This window comes from Mycteria americana, chromosome 4 (genome assembly GCF_035582795.1).
Source record: "Mycteria americana isolate JAX WOST 10 ecotype Jacksonville Zoo and Gardens chromosome 4, USCA_MyAme_1.0, whole genome shotgun sequence".
Classification (NCBI taxonomy): domain Eukaryota; kingdom Metazoa; phylum Chordata; class Aves; order Ciconiiformes; family Ciconiidae; genus Mycteria; species Mycteria americana.
In genome coordinates, this window is record NC_134368.1 from 52,863,162 (window position 1) to 52,883,323 (window position 20,162).

At 36.6% G+C, this 20,162-nt stretch overlaps 1 protein-coding gene across 2 annotated transcripts in view; it reads left to right on the forward strand.

The window, feature by feature from the left end:
* Positions 1–20,162, forward strand: part of CCSER1 (coiled-coil serine rich protein 1) — a 731,922-nt gene that overhangs the window by 283,611 nt on the left and 428,149 nt on the right. For both annotated transcript variants that reach the window (XM_075500578.1, XM_075500579.1), the window contains exon 6: positions 10,131–10,341. In XM_075500578.1, coding sequence (XP_075356693.1) covers positions 10,131–10,341 — 211 coding nt within the window. The remainder of the gene's footprint in view (positions 1–10,130; positions 10,342–20,162) is intronic.

A 20,162-nucleotide genomic window follows, 5' to 3' on the forward strand; every position in this document is an offset into this window, starting at 1 on the left:
GCTTTCTTTTTGTTTGGTCTCTAATGCCTTTGTTTAAAAAAACGAGCATGTGCTTTTGGAGGGGTTTAATTTCACTAATTAAAATCGGAGTGCACACATTGCAACACCTGCCTTGTAAGTGAAACCTGTCTGAATGAATACAAGCCCTCTGGTAGTTTGGGAGGACGCTCACAAGGAAATAATGCCCAGAGGTCCCACAGCTTACAAGCTTTCATCCCCATATATAGCTGGGAATTTGTTCTTAATAAGTTATTGGCCTCTATTTATGCCAATGGCAGTTTTTGTAAGTTGATGCATTGAGCTATGCAGCGTTCAGGGGAGAAGGGGAGGCTTTGAGCTTCTGGAAGACGAGTGGTTCCTGGGACGACTTTGTGCTTGTGAAGCTCCCAGTTTCTTACATATGTTTTAAGATGACATACAAGTGGGTGTGAGCTATTTACTTCACGTTGGTACCTGGCACTCTTCATAGGCAAGGTCCAGCTAACAGGTTATGTCAAAGTGTTAGACCTACAGTTCTTGGGTAGCTTTTATGCAGTTACTCTAAAGTTTCTTTATTTCTTCTGTTCTATACACTTCATTTACGATCAGTTTTGGCTGGAGCCCAGAAAGTGTATATTATTTAACTGTGCGAAAAATACATATTATTTTGCGTTGAAGTCTGCCAGGAACCGTTAATCATGAAACAACAGATTTCGCATCGGTGAATGGACTGAGGAACATTTCTTTCTCACTTCTTGCTTGAAAACACTGCTCTTTTTGTAAGTTCTCTAGATACATGGTTTAACTTTTAGGTTGCCTTGTGTGGAGTCAGGAGTTAGACTTGATGATCTTTGTGAGTCCTTTCCAACTCGGGATATTCTATGAGTCTTCTTGATAATATAAAACAAATATATGTGTGCATGTGCACATATAGACACATATACGCAAGTACTCAGCTAGCAAGAAAATAGCGGTTGCTATTTGCAACCGCTGTGCCAGGAACTGCATAAAGTTTTTTATCAGCAAACTTCACTAAATACCTGGTGTATTTAATTAGCATTGGTGCTGGATTTCTCATGTTGTTTTGTTACTTTTGTTTAAATCAGGCTTTTGAAGTCACTGTGGCTGTTCATATGTTTGTCAGTGGAACTGGTAATTTTGTAAAAGATTAACTGCATAATGTTTCCTAAAAACCTTATAGAAGAATCCAATTTAAGCATTAAAAAACCTCTAGCAGTTTGCTGTCTTTTAAGAATGCATATATAGTAACATGCATGTTCTGGATTTCTTTATAAATTATGTCCCTAAATCCATTACATGCTTTCATTTATTGGTCATAAAAGAGGATTTAACATAAAAGCTCTCTTAACAATAACATTAGGTTCCCACTATTTTATGTGTAATGAAATAGGATGGGTTTTAAAGTTGCAGTTTCTTCCTGACATATTAATCAAATTCCCTACATAAAGTAGGTGGAGGGTTTCCTCTGAATTTAAACGCAACTCTTTTCTACTCATTATTCTTAAACTGTTAAAGAGGGCAATGAGAAGAGATACACTTGTTTAATCATATACTTCCACCAAAATGAAGGTCCATTGTGTTGATTCCATTAAAGAGTATTGAATGCTATCTTCACTCAGAAAGCTGTGTTTGTAATTACTGATTATTTCGGGAACTAGGTGAAAATGTACAGAGCTAATGATAAATTTTAGGACTACTAGTTGGAATTTTCTGAACCTTCACAGAGTTTTAACTACCTAGTTGTCATAGCAGGCATCACTTAAGTGTAACTGCTCAGCTCCACTAACCTTTTAGTCCTCTTCCTTCTAGTCCCTGACATTCAGCTGCCATCCAGTCCTGTAGGCACGCACATTTTTGTTAGTAGAGGAACGTGTGTGACTATAGCATGATAACTTATAGGATGATTATTTAGATCTCTCTATCTGTTCTCAGGCCCTGGCATGGTCTAAAGCCAGGACATTTCTGTAATTGGACCCAATCCAGGAAGAGTTCCCTGAGTCACCTGCCCAGGATGAAGGCAGGTAGGGGTTGGGATGTTAAGGAAAGCAACCAGAATGCTGAAGCTATTCCACTTTGGGTATTTTAGTAAATATTAATTAGACCCTTAAAATTGGCTGTTATGCACCTCAACTGAAACTCTCAGCCAACACAAGGTATAATGAATTGCATGCTTTCTTCACAAAAGTGTTCTTAGTGGTTAATAGCTGCATCAAAAGATAATATCTTGGTTTACGCACTAATAATGTGGGTAGGTGCTTCCCAAATATTTAAAGACCAAGTCAGACAAGACTTGAAGTGAGTGGCTTGTCTCTTTTATAAAGTGTATGAATTTTCTACTTAATTTTCTGGTCTCATTGGAAGTCCATCTTGCCTGTCTAACTCATATCTGTGAATTCTGCCAGGCACTAAGCAAATACTTGTTGCAAACCCTGCTGTCCTTTTGTCTTCTAGTGGATTTAACCTTGCCTGTTAACATTCCTATCTTCCCACTGAAGCCTATACTAACAGTTCTGTAGCTTCTTACTGGGCACAGGAAATGCTTTAATTTTTTTTTTCTTTTTTTCATTTGAAATATACATCATTTTGGACAGAATTTTGAAAAGCCCTGGTAGCAAAAAATGCTGACCTGTAGTAGGAAGTATTTGGCAATTTGTTTTTAGGTAAGGGAAACTAGTTTGGTAACTGAATGAAAGGAGTGCACTTCTTGTGCTTCTTGGAAGGCAGTCATCATATCCAATATCCATCGTGATTTTCCAGCTTTTTTTAACATTTTTTATCCTCATAAGAACTTGAAAGTTTTATGTTCCATTTGCACCATTTCTAAAAGCAAGAGTCAAGCATTTAGAGCAGAGAGCAAAGGTGAGGAGAAATGTTGTTTTAGTGTAGAAGGTGACAGTGGCAAAACAGATTTATTTTTCTCCTTTCCGCCAGTACTATAAAGTTTGCTGGGCGCGCTTGAATGCCTGTCTTCTTTAATAGATTAGATGAAAATGTTGTTGTTCTAGTCCCGGGTCAGCTGAGCTGGTCAGCCATGTGGAATGCATTTGGAGTGAGATTTGGAGAGGACACCAAGTGCCTTTAGCTTTTAGCTGTGCTGAGTCAGTGTCCAGTCAGAAGTACGCAGTGTTTACAAAGGTTGCAATGACTGCAGGTAGATTTATCCTTTGTCCAAATAAAACGTAAGCCTCCTTTTGTTTATATCCCGACCAGAGATGTAATGTGAGTTACTGCTTGCTTTTGTGCATAATTAAGCTGCAATTTATATTTTGTATGCCAGTTGTAAAATAGTTTCAAGAATGATCCCCTGCTGAATTTTTGAAAAAATAAAAATTAAAAAGACACAAACTCTACCGACCTCTCAATGCCCAGCGAGCCTCATTTACTTTTCCTGTTTTGTCTGTAATGCTTTATTTACTACTGCACTTTTACCACTTGAAATGGAATAAGTCCCGCTGGTCTTTTCCAAGTAGCTATTTTTTGGATGTTATCCTATTACTGTATGGTGTTACATTATCTTATTTGTACCACATTTAAATTTTCCTAATAGATTCCAGGAGGAAGAAAAGGACTGAAATCTCAAGTGTTGTGTTTTTGTGTGCTAGATCAGGGGATATAAACAGAGCTCTTGCAGAGCTCTTAACTCCTGTAGAATTTAGAGAAAGGAAAGAAATGCTTGACATGCCCTTATCAGCTGTACTTTACCAGCAGCTGAAAAATGGAGGGCTTTTTTCCCTTTTTTTTTTTTTTTTTAATTTGATTCCATAGTTCATGATCACCAGGTTCTAGCCCAAAGGAAATCTTTATGGCTGTGATATAAACTTTTGAAAGAAAAGGGGTTATAATGGAAAAAGCTGACAGTCTCTTAACGTATAACAGCAGTAGCCATTAGTTTGTGTGCATATTTGTGTGTGGGTGCATAGTTTAATAGTGACAGATACCGAACATCATTTTTCTAAAAGGCTGACCTTGAATCAGAGAACCAATAAATGATACATAGTTCTAAAAGCTGTAAGATGTCAAACCATATGTACCTTATGACATGGTGCAGTTTAATATTCTGAGATGTCATTTCTATAACTTTTGAAGCATTCTCTGTTAGAACAGAAGTAATGTTGAGAAGTTGTGTGAGACAGAGAGAGGTATACATTTTGATACCATAGAATGCTAATATGGGTAATTAGCCAAGTGTTTATGCTCTGGTTACCTTTTTATCTTCTCAGTATTGCAAAGGCTGCATTTTCAGAACTGAGTGAGGAGTATGGCAATTTTTATCCTCCTTGACCAGAGCTTGAGAATATTTAGGCACCTAGCAGTAAATTATTTTATATGCCTGTTGGAATATTTAGGAACATGCTTTTAAAAGTCTATGCCTCAGTTCTGCTAAATATGGGGAAAGGCATTTCTTTTTTCCAAAATGTGTCCATATATTTCAGTTGTAAACTGTCTGGGATAGAACATGTCTCTTACTAAGTGAGATTAGTAAGAGATTACTCAGAGATTAAGATTCCATCTGGGATGATTGTAGGACTTGACTGTAATGTACGTTGTTGTAAGAGAGCCACAGAGTGCTTTGAACTGAATTTTGGAAGTGTTTGAGGTAGGCAGATGTTTCTCTAAAAATCAGAAGTAATTGCTCTTTTATGTCTTATCTGGTCCATAACTAAGGGACCTTTCTCAAAATAGTAAGTAAGTGGTGATTTTTCTCAAAAAAGATCCCTTTCAGCTATTTGCTGTTGGTGAGAAAAAAAGAAAGTTCTGGATGGGAGAAAAAAATGTGGATTGAAGGCTATCCTGATTTGTATGAAAGAGGATTTCAGGATCATTTCTGATATAACCTCTGTATGGAGCTAATAACATTTTTCTAGTGTAAAAGGACATATTTTTCCTGATGGGCCAAGTTATGAACAAATAAAAGGGGTTTGTTGCTGAAATATTTCTGAAGATCAAGTTTATATACATTTATATATAAGTGTGTGTATAAATTTTATAACTATACATATATAAAAATGTATATATATATACACACATGATATATTTATATGTGAATATATACATGTACAGTTGCACACTCAAACACTGAAAATAAGTGATATAAGGCTTTTTCTAAGTCCCTGCTTTAGAAGATAGGCCCTCAGGGAAGAAAGAAGGTATGTTCAGCTCTTCCTATAGAGGCTGGAGTCTTTTACTCTGCTTGCAGAGCCTTCCTGATGCCCACAGCATTATGTGGGTTCTCTTCTGTTAAGCTGGTATCAAGAAATGCAGACTCTGTGGGACCAATTGTATTAGTTTAGGCTAATTCTGCTATAGCAACGACTTGAGCACTGCTGGTGAAAACTAAGAAGATTAAACTCCACATAATCTGGGGATCTTTATGTAAGTGAAGTTCAAATTACCGTAAGCTCTTCAAATCATTGATCTGAGGATTAGTAAGAAGGGAAGAATAACTCAAACTAGCTCAAGCTGCAAATCTTTGGGTTCTTTTTTTTTTTTTCTTTTTTTTTCCCCCGGTAAAACCCTTTAAAGATGCTTTGGAATAAGAAAGTTGTTCTTGTTCTACCTTCTTAAGGGAAAGAAGCTTTGAAAGAGGCTGCACAATTGTGTCTCTTCCTCAGTTAGTTAACATGCAGTTGCATTGGATTTATGGAGGATATTAAAATGCTAAAAGGCACTGATTGATTATTTTAATGCTATCTCACTATTTCAATAAAGATTGTCTTTGAAATAGAACTCTGTCTTAATGGCACTACCATTTTGCTAAATGTGGATATTGTAGTTTCTGATTTTTGTATCGATTAGAAATGAGGAAATATATTCATGGTGTTCAGTGCATATGTCCAGATACAATGGAAACAAGCCAGCAGGCCCAAAGGACCATCAAGTTGCACAGGTTTTCACCCTATTTGACATTTACAAATTTGTAACAAATTTTCTGTGAATTTTCAGACCTTATGATGACAGTAATTCTACTGACTTTAAGCTTGCTTTTCTCTGTTGTCATTTGTGGTCCCCTTAGATGTAACATGCGGCTGTATAGTATTCTACAGGCTTTAGGTTGACACCACTTGAGCAACTTGAATTACCCTGTTTCCCTAAGACATTGATCTAGAGGACTGGGCAGAGTTTTAAGTATGCCATCTGTCAGACTTTGTCTGATCTTCATCAAACAGAATATTAGAACCACTTGTGATCTGGGAAGTGAAGTCTGTAACACCTGGGAAAAAATTAAGAGCAGCTTCCTACCACTCTTCTCAGCTGTGATTTACCACTGCATCCACAGGTGATCTCACTTCTCAGCTGTGATTTGCCACTGCATCCACAGGTGATCTCAGAGCTTTTGAAAGAGGCTGGCTCTTCTCTTGCGTAGGAGTCTGGCTGGGTTTCACATTTCAAGCTTGGAGCTTCATGGCTCCATAGCCACGCTCAGAGATTTGCGGTGACATCTACATGGGATGGTTCTTTAGTGCATGTCTGCACCACTGACGTCCTCCAGAATGGGGCGGTCCCATCCAATTTGCCTGTACTGACAACCAAACCATGCCAGGGAATCATTTGAAAGAATGATAGCTGCATTGGGTCAAGCCATTTCAGGAGTGCTTTAACACTGACTGACTTCCAGTGCCCAGGAACATTTTCAGGTATGGTTTTATTAAAGTAGGGACATAGCCTAAGTGTGTGTGTATGTCAGGCAAATTTAGAGCTCAGACAGAAGCCATATATTTAAAAGTGACGAAATTACTTTTCTGAAATATTTTATGTTGATAATATTATAAAATTAATATTGCCATTTAAATGAAATACATTGTCTTTAGTCATTAAAATAGACCTTTTGAGGCTTTTTATCCACATTTCAGAAGGTTATCACAGATAACATTTGCCTGTGAAATGTTTTTATTACAATAAACACATCTTCGGAAGGTAGAGGGTGGTGGCCATCTGTAAGGAGCTCCTGCAGTACCAGTCAAGGAACCAGCCCCTTCTCCAACTTCAGAGGCAAAGAGGCATTTTACTAGTAAGGGGAAACTTCTAATTTTAGTAGGAACTTTTTTTTCCTCACTAAGTCTCTACTGCTGCTTTGAGATTAATTGCGGTGGATTACCATAATAATACTGTAATAGACCACCTGAACATTGTTAATAATGAACTTGATGAAATATCAATTCTGGAATGATTTTAAAATGAGCTTTTTCCTGCAGCGAGTAGAAGTTGTATTAGACAATGAAGAGTTTTTCTGTCACAGATCAGTTGTATTCTTTTCAGGTAGTTCAGAGGTACTATATGATCTGAATGCTCACTGTATACCAACTCTGAGTTGCCATTTTCCAGTAGCAATTGAGTTAGATTTTAAACTCTTATGACTGTGAGTGGTGATATGTTATTATGGTGCTTTTCATACTTTAGTACAAGGTTCTGTATTTGAAAAGATCGTAATTTTGTGTGTTGAGCAGTGTGATGTCAACATAGATCCCACTGAAGTCATTGAAGGTATTTTCTTCAGTTGAAATTAAGATTTTCTGTATTTTCAGTACATTTTTAGCTTATCCATAAACACTGTGTCTCTTCCATGTAAGAGAGGATGATAGTTCTCCAAGAGTACTGCTTGTTTCCTCGTCACTGGGGCAGCAGGGTATTGCTGTTGATGCCAAGTTCTTCTCCCTGATAATGTGCTGTAAAAGACTCCTGGGAGGCATTACATCTTAAGTTGGTCCTTACTCAGTGTCAGGATGTTACCCACATAAAATGCCTCTTCAGGAGCATGAAGGTGATGAAACTTTGGTGGGACTCGCAAAGTGAACATGCAGAATATTCCAAGGAATCATTTGTCTCCCAGCCTGCAGGCACTGGGCAGGGAAAAAGAGGACCTTGTTGTTTCATCGTGCTCAATTTAAATAATGTGCTTTTCTGGCTACATAAATCTTACTCAAGTGTAGATTCCAATAGTTTGAATATGACTGCTTTTATACACCCTTAAAAGTGGCCTGTGTTATGAAACTTCAGTTAAAAGTTGGTTTTCCTTTGCGTTATTTATACCTGAGGCTTCTTTAATAAAGGCTATGAATCAGCAGTGGCTTAATATCCTTCAGTCAAAAGCACCTTTACCATCCACCTCAGGTGATTATTTTAAAAGACACAAAATATTCTACTCACAAAGTTGTTTCAATGTATTTAAAAATTAAAATGGACTAATTTCATTGTTTTATGAGAGTCTTGAAAAGCCTCTCATTAGATTAGAAAATTTTAGTTCCATTGGCCATCATGAGCATCTGTCCATATCCATGATCTCCGTGGTGCATTTCTTGATCTGACACATCCCTACTGCACATTACATAGCTTGCAAAATGTAAAAATGAACCATCCATAAAAGATAATTCTAGTAGCCTCATTTCCAGTTTGTTAGTATGGCATTGGGAATTGCTTGTCTTGAGAAATCACATTAATCCGTTCTTGTATGTGGTTCCTATGAAACCAAACTTAACTAAGGAAAATTTCATGTGGAAAAATATTCTTTGTCCTTCCAAAATGTGGCCATGCCTAAAATTCAGAATCAGTTTTGTGTTGCATGAAAATTCAAATGGAACAGAAAATTGGAACTATACATTAAATGAATAATAATTGTAATTTTCTTCACCACTTATGCTAACATCTTTAATTGTAGTGAAGTAATTTATATGAATATGGATGTCATGCATTGCTATTACAACACTTTTCTAATTTAGTAGTAATTAATATACCACTATTGCACAGTGCAGCCACATTCTCAGATTTATTCTCCATTCAGATTTGTCCTTTTTCCCTGCTGGTCGAAGAGAAAACAGGTGCAATGTTAAAATTGTGAATGCTTTCATGCCAGAAAAATCCTTAGTGTTTTTAGGTACGTTCTGTTCCACCAAAATGTCAAGTAAACTCTATTTAAATTATTTTTCTACTATTAAAGTTTTGGCTGATGTGGCTGATCTCGGCTGATTGAATCTATGGCCTCTAGATCATAGAATCACATAGGTGGGAAGGGACCTCCGCAGGCCTCTGTTCCAAGCCCTTGCTCAAAGCAGGTCCAATTAGAGCAGATTACTCAGGGGCTTGCCCTATCATGTTGTGAATATCTTCAAGGATGGGTGTCCCATAGCATCTCTGAGCCCCTGTTTCTTTGTTTGACCACCCTCATGGTAATAAATAAATAAATAAAGTTCTTACATCTGGTCACAATTTCCTGTATTCCAGCTTCTGTCCATTGCCTTTCTATTGCCTGTTCTATTGCTGTGCATCCCTAAGGATAGCCTGGCTCCATCATCTCTGCACCCTCCCAGTGGGGACGTTGCTCTGGTCAGCCATGAGATTCCCTTCGTCTTCTCTTTGGAAGACTGAGCAAAGCTGGCTCTCTTAACCTATCCTCATTTATTGCGCACTCCAGCCCCCTCACCATCTTGTTGGTCTTCTCTGGACTTGCTCCAGCATGGCAAAGTCTTATAGATATCTTGCTCTGATATTAAAGGAAGGTAGTATGTATGCAGCAAAATAATGGTATTCTGTTACCTCCAAAGTCCATCAAAATGGTTCCGAATCTTTCTGTTGTCTTTAATGGATTCTCAACTACAACTTCATGTTGTTTTGTTTCATGTTCTGCATAAATAGCTTCAACGGTAACTAAACTTCAGAGTGTGTACAGATCAATTACGTTTCAAACTCCATTTTATAGAATAGCAGGTTCATCTTATGTCACTGGGCCAGCCCAGAAGGGAGTATTTTCTTTTCTTTTCTTTTTGAGTTCTAAGTCAAAGTATGTGGAAGAACGTGATTTAGCTTTTGAAAGTGCATGACATTCATTTTTTCATAAAGCTGAACTGAAATGAAATAGACCCATAGCAGTTTTGCCCATAGGATATTTTGTTTTAAGAAAATGGCTTTCTTTTGAAGTGTGTGGATAGAGCATGGTTTCAATTCCTGTAGAAAATGGTACATTTATAAATGCATATTTTATTGCTAAGACCATATGGCTACATGTACATTATAAAGGCCATTCATGCCAGCAGGCTCAAAAAGTGTAATGTCTCTTTAAACTCAAGGGAACTAAAAGCCAAAAATTACTGATTTCTTTTTCATATTTCAGTGTCAATCTTTCTGTTTTCTCTTGTAAGGAACCTATCTCTGAAGCTGTCGAAGGAGGTAGACCAAGGAGAAGCCAGGTACCCTCGTGTTAGCCAGCTGGCTGGCAGCCCATCCATGGAGTGGCCTTTTACTGGTCTGGAAGAAGGCGGAGGCATTGAATCTTTGCCCTTCAGACTGATGCTGCAAGACTGCACAGCTGTAAAGACATTGCTTCTGAAAATGAAGAGGGTTCTTCAAGAGGTAATCACCCACTCATTCGTTAAATTAACAGCTTTCAGCATTAATGAGCTAAGCAGCAGAAAAGGGTCAGAAAAGTTTATGGACTTGATGTCTTTTAATATGTCTTGAATATATGGAATTGATGCAGAAGTATAAATAGTAGTGCCTCAACATGGTGGAGGTCAGAAAGTTTATACTATAGCAGAATTTAACTGATACTGCCATCTTGGTGTGCAGAGTATAAGCTTATCTTATACTTCTCCAGCTTCTCTTGAGCTTTTACCAAAAAGGAGGCAGGGGAGACGAACTGCTTTAGGTCAAAATAAGTTGTGTTGTTTTCCTCTAGTATTTTAGAGCTTTTCAGTTTTCTTACTACATTTGTTAATCAGTATGAAGCCACATGCAATTTATTCAGAGGAGAGATGCAAAGGAAAAAAATGTTCTGTTAAGTAGTGGTACTAAAATTAAAGGTTAGTAGCTTGAGTTTGTGAATGATGGCTGAAATCAGATTTCTTAGGCCATTCTATCAATTTCAACAGTCCTGGCTTGTCCTGTCCCGCTATATTCTTCTGCTTCCCCCACGGACTGCTGGTATTGCTTTGAAAATTTTCTTTTGCATCCAGTTCCCTTTAGGATTTTGGAAGAAATCAAATTATTATTGGGTTGGGGTTTTTTTTGACACTTTTCAGCTGTGGAGCTTTGACTCAGATACATTTTTGACAAGCTTTCATCTTCGTGTTAGTGAACTGCAGCGTGCGTCTTCTTTGAGATCTACAAGAAAGATAATTTTTTTGGTTTGTTTTTTATCTATATAGTTCATAGAATTACAGAATAATTTAGGTTCAGAGGGCTCTCTGGAGGTCCAACCCCTCTACTCAAAGCGAGGCCAACTTAGAACAGGTTGCTCAAGTCCTTGTCCACTTAAGTTTTTTGTACCTTAATGGGGTTTCCACATCATCTCTGTCAACTGTTCCAGTATTTGACTACACCATTGTAATTTTTTTCCCCAAGATATAATCAGAATTTCCCTTGTTGCAACTTCATTGTATGATGAAGTGCTTAGTCACTTAACTGAGACATTTAAATACCAAAATAAGGCTTTGGCAAGTTTGGTTTTTTTACTGCTCACTTCTTGATCATCTGTATCTAAATTCAACCAATTGTTGTCCTGTCTGAGAAGGTTTGTCAAAGGTTTAGCCATTATAGTTATCCATTAGTCCTCCTAAATAGCATGTTTTTGCTGGATGGCAAGCCTCATGCCTTCCAGTTTCCTTCAGTTTACTAGAAGCTTTATGTATGCTATCGGGCTTCTTAATGGACTTCTGTTTTGCTGAATCCAGAATTGAGATCATTAATTTTCCATCAGTTCCTGCTTATATAATGTCAGAATATAAAGTGAATTTAAAGGTTCCTGTCCACTGAGAAGGATTTGTAACCCTATTATATATGGAAGTAAATAATAAGAATTATAATATTACATGACATAGCAGTTGTAACATTCAACTGGTAACATTGGCAGCATGCTCAGCTGCTTCTAGTGTGAATAATTCTATGTTTTGGTCAGAAAAGTTCTTTCTTACCATGATGCTAAGTGTAAGAATTTTATTTTTAACTTACCAAGTTCCATTAAACTTGTGTAAGAATTTACTGTGATTTTCTATATGGAGTTATGTTGTACCTTATAGTACTTCATCTTTGAAAACATTCACCAGGTGATCTCCGCAAAAGGAACACAAGGTATTTCATGCAACTCACTGGAATTTCATGTCCAGTTACTAATACCTCCTTATTTAACTCATATTGATTTTATTTTTTCATCTTAATCATCAAGTCTCTTACTTACTTGTTCCTTTGTACCATATAATTTCCATCTCCCCATCTGACTGTAACACAGTGTGATTCTGTCCTTTTCTTTTTGTCTTGACTTCCTTATGAAATCAAAATGGCCTTTTTCTAATCCTACAGTTGGATGTTATATGCGATGCATATATGATATATATGTGCTGTAATTTAGCTCCCTGTTTTTCAGCACCTTTGGGATGGAATATCCTAGTAGTAGTACACATTGTTCTAGTACACAGCTGAACAAAACTCCTACGTAGCTAGAATGAAATTACCAATCTGATGATTACTGAAAACTACCTTGAGTTGTTATTTGTATTTTGTTTTTTAATGAGTGACTTGTATAATATCAGTGATAGAAAAGATATGGAGAATGCTGTAATACGCTATGGGAGTGTACTTTTTAGTAGCCCCATCTGAGAAATAGCTGTTTGATATGTAGTGCAATATTCCAGTTCTGATATAAATACAGATACTAATTCTTGAAACAAAAAATTACTTTTCAAGGTCTTTTCTTAAACTACACAGTTTTCATATCTCCATAAAGAGTTCACAAACCCGTCCACTATACAGTGGGAATCATCCATGGTATAATTGCAGGACAGTGAAAGAGCAGTAACAACAAAATACTCACGAACAGTCTTTAAAACACATTAAAACATTAGGAATTAAACCAAAACTGGAATATGATTCAAAAGAACATAAGTAGCTAGTTTGAACAACCAAAGAGAAGATGACCTTGAAATATATTACAAATTGATATCGGAATGACACAACTTGATTATCTTCAGAAATACAGACATTTATACATTTATGTCACTTTTAAATTATTAGTGAAAGGTTCCAGGAAAATATAATTCCATCAAATTGAAATATTATGTTGAAGAATCTGATAAATAAGTCATCTGAGCATATTTGGCAGGTAGTTTCCATGGAGAAGTTACCCTACTTCCATTGAAACTAGATGTAATTTCTTCATCCAAAAATCACTTCCGCCCCAACCAATATTATAAATCAAACTCACGATAGTACAGAATTAAAAGACATAAAAGAAAAATTCTTTCCTTACCATTGAACACTCATGTATTTTTAGATGTAGTCAAATATAGTCTCTGGCAGGTTTACATGGTATAGAAGTGAAATATTTTATGCCTATAACAGTATAAAATAAGTATATTTATAAAAATAATAATATGTCACATGTTTTCATCCACTTTAAAAAATATACAAAGCATACAATCTACATGGGAAAAATTACACGAGTTATCAGAAAAAAAAGCTGCAGTATTTCTGTTTTATAGCTGATGTTACCCATAGAAGAAGGAATTCCAGTAGTGTACACCTCTTTATTGAAAAATAACATGTTAATTGAGTTAAAATATTAGCCCCGTTATTCAATATAATCCTTCTTCTTAAGCACTGAGCACTGCTTCTAAGGAACAATTTAATTATGATCTGCCAAAATGTAATACTAGCTAGTACAATATGCTATTTTTTTTTTTGTTGCAGTTGCTTGTAATTGAAGAATCTAAATGGAAAAACTGCATATAATATACGCTGTACTGTGCTGCAGATTTATAAAGCTGTGAGTTTAGCTTGTTATTAGTCTTATCATGAAAAGGGAAATTGAAGACATGGCAGTAACTTGCAAGATTGAGAATGTTATTAGGTAATGTATTTAGTAAAAGACTAATGAATGATTGTTCAATTAAGAGAATTAATTACCATTTCACTTTCAGTGAAAAAAACCTTGAAAATGTCTACTAATAATTCTTTATAGCTTTGGCCATGCAAGCCTCAGAAGGCAGATTGTCCCCCTAATGTTTTGAGAACCTCATTGAACAAAGCTGAAGGTAGTCTGGAGGACCCTGGCACATGAGGAAACTCGGTGATCCACCAGAAATCGGTCCAGAAAGTATCTGAATCTGTTTGGCAGCTTTTTCACATGGATGTTCCATTTCTGACAGACAAATCTGCAATAAATGGAGCAACCAAGATTTGTGGGCTGCAAAGTTTCATGAAAAAGCATTACCAGAGATTAGCAGCACAGGCAGCTTGATAAAAGCCACTTCAGCATATAAAACAATACAAGCTGTTGTGTAGCCTGTCTGTGATTTACAAGTAGTTCTTGGTCTCCCTTATCTCTCCATCTCACTGATGTTTATTGAACTTTTTTTTTTTCCCTCAAACTCTACTTGGTGTTGACTTTTTTCTCAGTAATAGCTCCTCTCATTAAAAAAAAAAAAAAAAAAAAAGACAAGAAAATGGGAGCTGGATGGATGAAATTGGTAGGTTCGCCCTCTCCTAAGAAATGGATTCTTCACTTTCTGACTCCAAAAAGGCCTTTCTGCTCTGAACTGGTCTTCAACTCAGAATCTGTGTCATCTTTTCTCCTCCATATGGTGTGCTATACTTTCTATGTTTTGTTACATTTCTGGCCACTAATTGATTGCATGTAGTCAAGGAGCTTCTAAAAATTAGACTGTAGCTTCTTCCTCGCTTGCTGCTATCAACAATAATGAATATATAATGCCTCTTTCCCAAACAATAGATGGGCTTTCCTGTACTCTTCCAGATGAGACTGAAATTATATCCGTCTATTAACTTTTTTATGGTCTGAGTTATAGCTAACTGAGGCAATGTTGAAGGCTGGGTAATTGAGAGGACATTTAAGGGCTTTGCCTTTGTTGAAATTGTTGGTAGAACATTTCAGGCAGAGCCATATGAGGAAAACTCATATGGTTTTGGTTTTGTGCCTGGCAAGAGAGAGTCTTTATGCTGAAATAAACGTGGTGAAAAAATACAGCTATTTTGGGAAGGAATCCATTTAGTCAGTGGTAGTGCATTTTTGTTCAAACTTTAGATGTTGAGCTTGTTGATGAATTTTACTGAATGTCCCAGTAAAAAGAAAATCTTGCCAACATTTAGGCTTCTTTCTACAGGTCACATTTTCCCTGTATTCTTTATGAAATATATAGGTTATCAACTACATAATTCTACTTTTAGATATTTTTATGGGGCTATCAGAAGTGACCTTACTGGTTGCTAATCTAGAAAATTAAGATACGTTGTCTGTATGTTTGTGTAATTTGGAATAGAAATTATTCAGTGCATGCTTCTCTCACAGCTTTGCAAAACACCATGCAGGCTGTGGAGCTTTAGAAATTGAAGCTAATTGCTACAATTAGCAATAGGGATAAGTCACTCTGGACATATATTACATACTATGTTTTACTAATTAATCATTTATTTTACTGAGGGAAATTGCAGCTGTCTGTGGCTGTCATTAAAACTTAATGACACTCCAATACACTGTTTTTAGATTGCGCTTGAAAAAATGAGAAATGTGGAAAATTATGTTGAAATTACTGTGAGACTGGCCATGACAGTTGCCTGCGACTTGGGGAACAGAGTAAGGCCACTCAGTCTGCAATTAGCCTGTCAGATATCACTGGCTATCTTACTTCTCCCCATGCATCTTTCACCTCATCAGTAAAATAAGCATAATTATAGAGTCTTCTTTTATGCTGCACTTGCAATCTACTAATGGAAAGTACTAAGAGAAAGCTAAGTGTAGTTTGCGATATTTTGTAGCCTGATTGCTAAGCAATATGGAATTGGCCTTAAACTATGGTTTCTAAAGACATTAAAGCTTTTCCTGCAGTCCACTATGAAAGGTATTGTGTTTACTAATATTATCTGTTAGCCACTTAGGAAGCAATTGCAAGTTTAATACACTGTAAAATACTTCAGGTTTTCTTCCTTTAAGTAACTTTGTTATTAACCACTGTAGCATTACTGATTTATTCAACAACTCTGCATTTAATGCAGTCCCTTTTATCAAGTAATTCATGCTGGAAATTGGTAATTCCTTCATTTCATGGTGTGTTGACACTGCGTATACCCATAAATTTAAATAACTAATAATAAAAATGTACTAGATTTAGTAATAGGATTTAACTTTATCGTATTAAACTGCTTTTTCACTTGGAAATATACATTGGCATACCCTTGCCCAGCTGCTTGCAAAGAGAGAGCAGAACACCCCATTGGCACACTTTGTGTGTATTTTCTAGTAGCGTATCTCAGAGTACTGGAGAATATTGGGAGCCGGTGGGTATAATCAGATGTTCTCTTTGGCAGCGAAGATGTTTTATTCTAAGATAATCCATTACAAGGTATTTAATAGGAACAAACAAACCCAGTGGCTTGTGTAGGGCAAATAGCGTCTCCAACATTGTCATCACGTGTGCTGAACTTAGCATATATTGTATTCTGAAATAGGTTGTAATGCTGCAATTCCAGTCCCAATCCTATTGCTTAGGTTTTTTAGCTGAATAAGCTTTAGTTCAGATAATAAAAAAAGGTGCTGGAGAACTGTCAGACTATTTCAGTGCATGCAATATAGATTTCAGTGTGTGCAACGTTTAAAATTTCTCAAAATTGGTAACAGTTGTTTAATGGTAATTAGGAAAGCCATTTACCTGGTAGATCAAGGCATGTTCTCCACTGATTAATTTAGAAAACCTCGTTTGGTAGAAGTTGAGCAGTTGGCCACACTATTTCTGATACAAGCCAGGACGCTCAACAAAGCCATACAAGCCAATCTCAGCTCAACAAAAAGATCTTCTTAAATGATCCAACTCAGTTATCAGTTCATGTCATTGCCCACGCTCACAGTGAAGTTCTTTTGCAGGCCACATTCAGGCATTTTTGAGTCACACTTTGAGATTATCAGTCTCAAACGGATACACTTAATTTTTAATACTGAAAAATGGAAAATTTCTCTCCTCCATTTATGTTCTGTCTGTTCCACTGCTGACCTAGTGGCTTGATCTTTGTAGACTACATATGTCTATGTGCTGTAGCCTTATTGAAACCAGATTCACCATGAAACATGTTTTCTTCTCACATGTAAAGGTTATATTGATGTATGTGCCTACTCCATGTATTCAGAAGGCAAGTGACTAGCTTTTCTTTTACTGTGGTTGCCTGAATGAAACTTACATACAACAGTGCGATGTGCTCCAGGTCAGCACGGATTTGCATAGCATGCTGCCCCAGCCTCCTCAACAGCCAAGTCTTAACAGCACCTTACAGAGAAGCATTAAAAATAGCAACCCCATTGATACGTAATGTCCCAACATCAGGAGTTCTGTGCAATTGGCTATGATTAACTTGTAGCTGAAGACCATAAAATTATAACAGCTACGAAAATGAAACAATTTTCCGATTTAGTACTTCCATGGTTTTGATCAGTTGCTGCAGGTCAGTCAGCAAAATCCCACCCGACACTCCTTGGCGATGGAGCTGATCACACCAATTACATTTTCTGATAAATCTGCAAATACTGGAAAGTGCATTGCAAAATAATGAGCAAGCAGTGGAAGAAATCCAGAACGTCTGTAAAAGTCTATAGAAGGAATTGATTATACTCAGTTGTTAGAGCTCATAAGTAATTTTGAGCTAAATGACACATTTAGTACAGAGGGTAGATGGAAGCGTTTCTGATAAGAAAACAAATAATACTGCTGGATCTAACAGATTTCCCAATGAGTTATCCCGTTCTTTTAACAAAAAGCAATTGGAAATAGGAGTGGGATGAAGATGAGTGCACAACACCGAATCTGCACTATAATTGAATTTCCTGCAAATTTACTGGGGTTGTAGATATGAAAATACCAACTCGTCAAACAGTTTTATAACTTACAAAGGAGCATTTAGTATGAGGCTTATAGCTGGTGTCATTGCCTTCAAGTCCAGTAGGTTAAAACCAAAAAGAATTATCCTCGTTTAAACAGTTTCTCAACTTCTGAAGTTTCACAATCCTGTATTCCCGCTATATTAAGATTTTTTTCTTCCTCATGATAGGTTTCAGAGATTTCCTGACATGGAAAAATGACTGGTTATATAGATAAAGCAGTAAAACTGATGACTTGCAACTGTTGCCATAAATGGAGGTACAAGAGGAATAAAAATGTAATAGATAAAAATGTAGGTCTAGTATTCAGGTAGCGGAGTGCCAACCGTGCATGCAGTTAACCATTTCAATATTTGTGCTTGTATATGACCATATAGATGATTTGGCAGAATTTAAATTTAATATCTTAATTAATTTTCCCTTACAGTTGATCAGCCAGAATTTATGAAACAAGTGCTAGTGTAGTCACAGGAGAAATTCTCACGGTTCACAGCATGGATCTTGGCATAGCTCTGTGCTGCAGATTTATTTAATCTTTACTCTGCACAGTGCATGCCATTACTTTGTAGCCCAGGTTATCAGAACAGTGCTGATCATTTTCCTAGTGGAAGAAAGAAAAGATATGAAAACTGTTGATATAGCATGCTTACATAATTTCATGATTTTGGTCAAAATAATAGTACTGATTTTGTACAGTCTGGCTCCACTTTAATTCAGGAAGATGAATTGATTTGTTTGAAGGGTGACATGATGATTACCAGTGACAGAAAAGGAAACGTCTTTTTGGAAAAGGATTTAGAAATCACACATCAGGGACATACATATCCTACACCTGGTTTTGTAATTTTCCAGAGCCAGTTGGTAGGCACATGTATTTTTTATGAACATGTGGTGTATATAAAGAAATATTGCATATGTCCAACAATCTGTATTTGTCTCCTTTATATACGTTAATGTTATAAATACGGCAGTTCTCTGCCTTTGGTCAGAGCCTCAGCTGGGTGTGAACTAGCGTAGAACCATTTAATCCAGCTGGTACTTGGTGCCTTCTCAGAAAGCTGCTCTCTTCATCTTTCTTTCTCCTTAGGTTTTCACATTCACTGTGAGTTCCATTACAGAGACAGTAATTGTCCATGTGATTAAGAGCTTGTGGATGAAAAATGAAAAGTTAGCTCATGTCTAGGATTTTTTTTTTTTTTTTTAATTTAAATTGAAAACTATCTGCTGTTTTCACTCCTGGACTCAATAAAAAAATTTGGGAAGTTGTCAGGTAAAAGCAATATCCTCATTTACGAACTTAAAAGAGAGGATTCTTCTTTTTATCAACAGTTCTTATGTCAAATCTGTGTGAAGATGATCTAGATAGGAACAAAGATATGTTCAGAAATAACTGATGTTGCCTCAGTAGAAACTGAGCATGTCATAAAGCAGCTGAGCAAGGATACAGTTTGACGACTTACCTCTTTTAAGCAGGATAGAGATAACTAGAATGAACGACTGGCCAAGAATCACTTATATTCTAGGATTTTTGTTTCTCTTACGTGGCTCTATTTTTCCTGTTCCATTCGGGCAAATCATTGTTGATTTTTTTTTTTTAATTTTTTTTTTTAATATGAGGAAAACAGCTCTTGGGTCACAGCTACGAAATGCCCCTGTGGGAAAAGAGGACCAAGTTTCTATTACTTGCCACCCCATGCAAAATCTCTTCTAAAAATTGTTCTTCACTTTTGATTTAAACGATGTTACAGATTTAGATCAGTGATGAAATAAATGCTTGAATCTCCAGTGAATAGCCATGCCAGCCTTGCTCATCTGTGCAAGACCTTTGCTGCTATTAAACTTCTGGCAATAGCACAGAGAAAGCAAGCAGTGTTTGTGTCAGTCCTTTTGCTATGAGAACAAGCATTTCTTTTCCTTTCCAGTCCCCAACCCCTTGTGGGGTTGGAAGACCTAGCAGTCTTTTTTCCATCTACACTTTGTGATGTAGCTTTGGATCAGATGGTGTCTTAAACTTGTACTCCTAGCCTGTCTGATATCTAGTTTCTCATGCACAGTGCTATGGATCAATGATTGCTTTCAAAATAAGACTAGCATGGTGCATGTAGAGAGAGACAGTTTAGGGTGTCTGGATGTTTTATAGATAAAAGATTTGACCAAAATCATCACTTAAGATCTAAGCAAATCAGAGTTATTAACTGTTTCCTGACCTTTCCTGATTTGCCCCATCAGAAGGAATAACTTTGTATTCCTTTTGTGTAGGCTACTTTGACATTTAAGCAGAGAGTTAGCTTTTTTGGAC